Below are 7,267 nucleotides of genomic sequence, written 5' to 3'. Positions count from 1 at the left end.
TTTTTTTTGGCAGAACCAGGGATTGAACTCAGGCCCTTGCGCTTGCCAGGGAAGCGCTTATTCCACTGAGCCATCTCCCTGGCCCAATGATTGTACTTAATAATAAAAATGACTAACATTAAAAGCGTATATCAGCATGCTAAATACCAATGTTGCCTTTCAGTATCATGTACTACAGTATGTGATCTGAGATGCTTTTAATTTCATCTGTATCTAATTCATGGGTGCTGTAGATTTTATAATCCAACAGTTGTTTATCTTCCATTTTATAGCTAGATTGTCCTTTTTTAACTATAATGGGAGTGGTCCCTTGGTTCACAAGCTCAGCTCTCCCCACAATTCTGATTGCAAACTGAACTGGATGAGAACTGAATACAATTTCCGCGTAAAGCTAGCACTGGTCCTGATCATTAAATCTGACTGTCCAACTTGGTTCAAGAACAAAGTCATGGAAAGAATAAAGTGTGTGAACCAAGATACCATCATATAAAGCAATGACACTCAGGATTAAATGGATGCTACACAAAATATATTTTATAAGAAATGTTTTTAAAATCCCTAGGATACCTACCAGTGAAGCCAACCAAAGTATTTCTTTTCCTAGGCAACAGAAGCAAGCATAAACCTGCAAGCAATAGTGGAAAGAAAAGTTGAGTTACCTAAACTAATTCTGAGAATTAGGCAAAGTCACCTGGTTGAAGATGCCCTATGTCAGTTAAGACAAGTTTAAAACAAAGAGCTTGGGAAAGTATTAGTGGTACAGTAAAATGTCTCATTGAATATTTTTACTGCTGTAGGATGGACTATTCCTCTTAAGCAATAAAGCCTTTTAAAAGCCTGCATGCTGTAGTCCCAGCATTCTGAGGGGCGAAGGCATCAGGATGGCAAGTTGGAGTCCAGCCTGGGTAAAGGGGAGACTTACTCAGACTCTGGGTTGAATCCCTAGGACTGCCCCCCCCATCCCTCCCAGGCCCATAGTCTGCATTTGCTACTATGCTTATTAGTCTTCTGGTTTCCAGAACTCACACTTTACCCTTCAGAGAAGAGAACAGCAGTAGGACGTTCACTGCACATTGAGCTGTGTTTAGTACTGATGGCCATGAAAATGCTGTGTAATAAGTCCTGCCAAATTTTTGTGCCCTAAGATCCCAATAATTTATTTCTCAGACCTGCTGGTTTAGGCTGAACTCATCTGGTGGCCTTGCAAATCTCCTCTTCCATTTTTACCCCTTTCTTCCTGCCCTTTTTTCCCCTTTGGCCCCCTCTCTTCTTGTGCCTCTTTCTCTTCTCCTCTTTTCATTCATTCCTCTTGTGTTCACTCCATCATCCTCTCTGCCTCCTCTTCATCTTTTCCTCCTCTTCCTCTTTCTTTTACCTCTTCTTGAGGACAGACCCACCACCTTATACTTGCCAGGCAAGCATACTGCCCCTGATCTTATCCCCACTCCCACAAGTTTTGTCTGAGTTTGTTATAGGTCTGACCTATAAGCAAGGATTTGGTTGGTCTATACTAGGCCTAACCAGGGCATTTTGGCTCTGCTTTATATGTCCATCTTCCTGCTGGCACAAGCAAGCATTTCTTCTCATAGCAGTGCAGGAGGTGCAGTATGGAAATCACTCAGTAGACACTGTTTTAGTCAAGGAGTTTCATGGATAAACCCAAGTTAAAGGTTTAGGAAAAAAACAGGAGGAACTACAAAAATCACATGCAAAACAAAAACGACAAGTAAGGAGGGGTAAAGAATTGGGTCTGTTCATGCAATCTACAAGTAGCTAGTGTAAGAGATACTATTTCTATATTTTGGCTCCAGTTTTAGCTGAAGACCTTTTACTATATGGACTTTAATTCCAGCCATCTTTACTTTCATCCTTTGTACATGCCCATGGGATATTTATTGTCTGGTATTTCAGCTATTTTGATCCATTGAAGTTACAGAATAATGGCTACATCAGTGAGTGAGAGCTGGAGTCTTGCAAAAAGAAGTGTATCTTCCTGATAGCAGCCATGAGGGTAAACATTAGACCATAGAAGAATCAGGAACCTAGAAGGTGAGACTCAGATAGAGAGATATTTTGCAGTATAGGATTCTAGTGGAAAACAAACTATTCTATAAGTCAGATGTTCTAGTTTTGTGGCTCCTTTACACCTAGTTTTCTTTGTGTTTTGAGTATGAGGGAATCAATAGAAAATTATTCTAATAGGAGAAAACCAAAAGATAAGAAAGTAAACCTCAAGGCAAATCTAATCAGTACATAGATTCTAAACATGACAAAGTTGTCAGGGCCCCCTATGCGTAGTTCCTGACTGGTATTTACCAGTAAGTACCAGAATCACTGAGGCCTTACTTCTATCCAATCTGTCTGTAAGAGACAGTCTTACTGGTAAATAAGCAGAAATAAGAAAAATCACAAGAAACCTTTTTAAAAATGTATTTGATTGTTACAAGGTCTCACTATGCAGCTGGGACTCATGGTGAGCCTTCTGCTTTCAGCCTCCCCAGCACTGGGGTTACAGGCATGCACCACTATGCCTAGACTCTGGCCTGCTCAGCCTGCCCTGGGGGTGGGGCTGGTGCAGCATGTGGTGCCCGGATTGAACCACGGACCCTGCGATTGCCTAAGTTTGCCCAAGCAGGTGCTTTAGTCTGTTGAGCTATCTCACTGATCCCAAGAAATCTTAACTTATTATTGATCTATCTAATGAGAAGGTGAGGCAATCCTTAAACATGACTATGGCCAAAGTGTTTGATCAAAGAGCATCAGATATGATTTCCTGGACAAAGAGTAGAAAGAGACCAAAAATATAAGAAATAAGCTTCTGGATACTTATAATAAAACAATATGGGCTTTAAGTATAGCTCAGTGAGGGCCGGCCAGATAGCTCAGCAGACTAAATCACCTGCTTTGGTAAAGCACAGTGGCTGGGGTTCAATCCCCCGCACACTATGCTGGCCCTGCCCACGGGGCACACTGAGATGGCAATTGAGACTGGGCATGGTGGCGCGCACCTGTAATCCCAGCACTTGGGAGTCTGAAAACGGGTGGATCACTATGAGTTCAATCTATGTAGTGAGACCCTGAACACCCTGTAGACCCTGCCCTAAATTCAAAAAAAGAAAAAGTATAGCTCAGTGATGGAGAATTTGCCTAAGTTATATGATTCCATCCTCCACTGCCAAAAAATAAAAGAAAAGGATTATCAGCCATAGGTAGAAAAGTAAGAAGAAAAAGACTACAGAAGCAGGGTGAATCAAGGTAGTACTTTACCCAAAGTTCAAAGGTAGAGATTTTTTTAAAGGTCTAGTTAGTACCGGTTCCTCATGTAAGGGCTAGGGCAATCACATCCTATAGTTCCTGCACAACGTCACACTCAGGTTAAGTGGAAAAGGCAATTTGTAAAAGCCCTAATGTGGACAGAAGCAGAAGAAATCAAGTCACTGTTAAATGCATGCAAGGATGGAAGACTGAACAGTAAGATGAGGATAAACAATAATACAGAATAGCTGGGGGATTTAGTGGCCCAGCAGGATGAAGTACAGCACAATTAGGCTCAAGATTCTGGTCAACATAAATGTTGGGTGCTAATTCTTCCTAGAGTTTCCCTTCCCTTGCCACATGTGGCAGTCTAAGGGATCCATACAACAACCTGAAAATATTCGTGGCCTCTGCTGCTCAGCCAGAAATTGAGACTGATAGACTGGATGAAAGTAAGGTTTCAGTGATTCTGATAATGCTAGTGACTGCAAGAATAATCACTAGAGATTTACCACTTTTCCATAAGGACTGAAACATTAGGATTATTCTTTCTTTCTTTCTTTTTTTTTTTTCTGGGGATTGAACTCAGGCCCTTGAGCCTGCCAGGCAAGCGATTATTCTACTGAGCTAGCTCCCTGGCCCCTGAAACATTAGGTTTAAATCAGGGGTATATGTTTTCTTTCTTAGGTTGAATTTATCAAAGAAATTCGTCCTGAGAGTGGAGGGGTCACTGCTGAGTTCTTCCACTGTGTATTTGAAGAGATGACCAGCCAAAATACGGAATGTTCATATATCCTGAGGAAGGTTCCTGCATGTGGTTTCCTGTCAGTGTAAGTCTCTCATCTTTTTTTGAACAGAAAATATATCCCATATACTACAATATGAAAACCATGGAAAATAATGCCAGATGGCATCATAGCCTTGGGAACCTGTATTTCAAGTAATACTTGTGTGGTTCACAGAGCAGCACCCAGAGCATTGCCTTGGAGCACTTAGAAAAGCAGAATCTCTGGTCCTACCCTCAAGCTACAGAAAGAGAATGTATACTGTATAAGATCCCCAAGTGATTCATACACATGTTAAATGTTAAATAGCATTATCAAATTATAATTGAAACAGAAAAAAACCACACATATTTAATTTCCAGTTGGTACGTTTTCATATAGACATTAATATACAACCAAAATTATGAATATGTCTATAATTCCCCCAAATTTTCATTTCTCTTTACAATTCATCCTTCCTATTCCTCTCTGCTGAGGACTATGCAGCCACTGATCTGCTTTCTGACAGGATAGAATAATGTGAATTTCCTAGACTCATACAAATAAAATCATAATACAGTCTTCAGTGTTTTCTCTTATCATTCTGCATAATGATGCAGAAATTCTTTCACATAAAAAAAAGAAATTCTTTCACATTGTAGCACGTATTCATAGTTTAATCTCTTTGTTGGAGAAAAATATTCCATTATATGGTTTACTGCAATTTCTTTACCTCATCCCTGCTGGATGAATTTGGGATTTGTCCTAAATTAAAACCCAGTAATCTAGAGTGCTTCAAGTTGGTGGAGAAAGTATTGATAGGATACGAGAGATAACTATTAATTCTGAAAAGGTGATTGACTTATGTAATTATATATTTTAAAGATGTTTGAAGTATAAAGCATTTTTATTTTAAAGTAATAAAAAAAATCAACTTTGTTCCTTTTTAGTAACACAGACCAAATAGTTCTGGGGGAAATCATATGTTGAGCTTCTATTCAATGGTCATCTTTCTCATAAAATTTCAAATTCTTCTTCCAAATGACATGATGGATGTTTGGACAGAAAGATGATAAAAACAAATGGATATGAATGCATATTACCTGGATCTTGTACCTCTTTGAGAATGAATGAACCTCTAAAAGTTAGGAATGGGTATGATAAGCCAGTGGTAAAACTTTGTATCAGAAAATCAGCAGGCATTTATTTATTGATTTATTTATCATTTCTTCATGTGCCCTTGTTGTATTAATGTAAGAGATTGAAATTATACAACACAATCCCTTTCCTCCTGAAACTTTTTATGTATATTAATGGAGTAATATGACTGAAATTCCAGATTGCTAACTTTGTACGTAGTAGTTACTGAGATGTACAATTCCATAGGGAAGGATGGACTGGTGTGGGAATAGAAGCCCAGAGTGCAAGTCCTGAGTGACAGTGACCACAGAATGGCTGAATTTTCAGTTTCTCCTCAATGAAATGGGTAACATCATTTTTGTTCTGCCTGCTTTATGAGACTGATATAAGAATAAAATAAGCAGGCCAACCAAATAGCTCAGTGGATTAAAGTGCCTGCAAGCAAGCACAGGGGCCGGGGGTTCAATCCCCTTGCCTGTTGTGCTGGCCCTACCCTCGGGACATGCTGAGATGGCAATTGAGACTGAGTGTGGTGGTGCACGCTTATTAATCCCAGCTCTTGGGAGGCTGAAAGCAGGCGGATCAGTATGAGTCCCATCTAGTAGTGAGACCTTGGACACCCTGTAAACCCTTCCCTAACATGCAAAAAAAAAGAAAGAAAAGAATAAAATAAGGTTTGTGAAAGTATAAAACACCATGATATGTCAGGGCAAAAACAAATTCAAGCTAGTATTAGAACAGGAAAGAGACACACTATTAGAGAAAATTTCATGCAGCAGTGGAGACCTGGGGTTGATGGTTAAAGACAGGGACAAAATGGACCAAAGAGATGTAGTTGAAGGATGGAGAAGAAAATAAACTGCATCAGCCCTGGGATGTAGCTGGTTTATCTTCCTATTACAAAGGAAGAAACTGAGGCTAAGAGACATTAAATAATTTGTCCAAGACACAACCACTAGCAAGAGATCATGCCACAACATGACTTCAGGGCTACGTGACTCCATAGCCTTACTTTAAGCATTATTCTGTCCTGCTGGAGAGAAAACACAGAAACCAAATAAATCTGCTTAAGTTCATGTAAAGTACAAACGGAACATATGCCAAAAGAAAGAAAACTGATTAATATAGGAGAAGCCACCTTAGATATTACTTATAGCTTTAACTTACATTCAATTTTCAAGTCTATCTTTATCATTTATCATCACATAGGTGAAATCTATAGGGCAACTAGGTATAGTAGACAGAATACATGAGGGGCCCAAGCTCAGTACCTGTTGAGAACAAGGCTGACACAAAACGGAAATCTTAGGCTCATGGACTTTCCTCAGTTGGGCTGCAGTTACAGCTTTTATAGAGGGAGCCAGGCTTTGCAGAAAAGCGTTAGTCTGTAGTTGCCACTGAGTGAAAAACCCAACACTTAGAAAGAAGAAAGGTGTTTTAGAAAGAAGAAAGGTTTATTCAACTTATACACCTGGAGTTCTGAGAGTATGGCGTCAGTGTCAACTCAGCACCCATGAAGATCTGGTGGTAGACGGCGACATGGAAGATGCTCCTGCAGATAACAAACCTATTTTGTTTCTAATTTGCGATTTTAGAAAACAGAACCTAAAATTTTCTGTAGTGAACTAATAATCTCTTTGCATAATTATTTATGGGCTTTTCACTTCTTTTACAGCCAAAATGTGAAAAAAAGAGATACTTCCTCTTTGGGCTGCTCTGTGGACTCTCCCTATTCAATTTCAATATCGCCAACATCCCTTTCCCACTGGCTTTGTATAAGAAACTTCTGCACCAAAAGCCATCTTTGGAAGATTTAAAAGAACTTAGTCCTTTTTGGGGGAAGTAAGTAAATATATTTGCTTTTCAAAAACTGTATCTAGTAAGACTTAAGTTACTTATTCAGAAATAATGTTGCACAGATAAGGTCATCAGTTTTGATATTGTATGCCCTTTAAATGAATATGAATTTTAGCATGATTTATAATTGGGTAAGCCTTCAAAATTGAGGAAGAACCCATGTTCCTTAATAATTACCTAGTATCATAAACAGATCTCTGGCCTGGTCTCTTGGTTTTATCCAGTTAGATACAGTTACTTTATTTTTTTTT

The 7,267-nt window shown here is 39.2% G+C and overlaps 1 protein-coding gene across 1 annotated transcript in view; it reads left to right on the top strand.

Moving 5' to 3' along the window:
• LOC101571996 (probable E3 ubiquitin-protein ligase HERC6) overlaps positions 1–7,267 on the top strand; it is a gene marked incomplete at its 5' end in the record, with an annotated part of 82,130 nt that overhangs the window by 50,757 nt on the left and 24,106 nt on the right. Inside the window, 5 exon segments of the mRNA XM_023706840.1 lie at positions 273–385; positions 605–757; positions 3,943–4,021; positions 4,024–4,085; positions 6,835–7,001. Coding sequence (XP_023562608.1) covers positions 273–385; positions 605–757; positions 3,943–4,021; positions 4,024–4,085; positions 6,835–7,001 — 574 coding nt within the window.

The sequence above is a fragment of the Octodon degus genome, unplaced genomic scaffold, assembly GCF_000260255.1.
Source record: "Octodon degus isolate 3935 unplaced genomic scaffold, OctDeg1.0 scaffold00272, whole genome shotgun sequence".
NCBI lineage: Eukaryota > Metazoa > Chordata > Mammalia > Rodentia > Octodontidae > Octodon > Octodon degus.
This window is presented reverse-complemented; position numbering and strand designations above follow the sequence as displayed.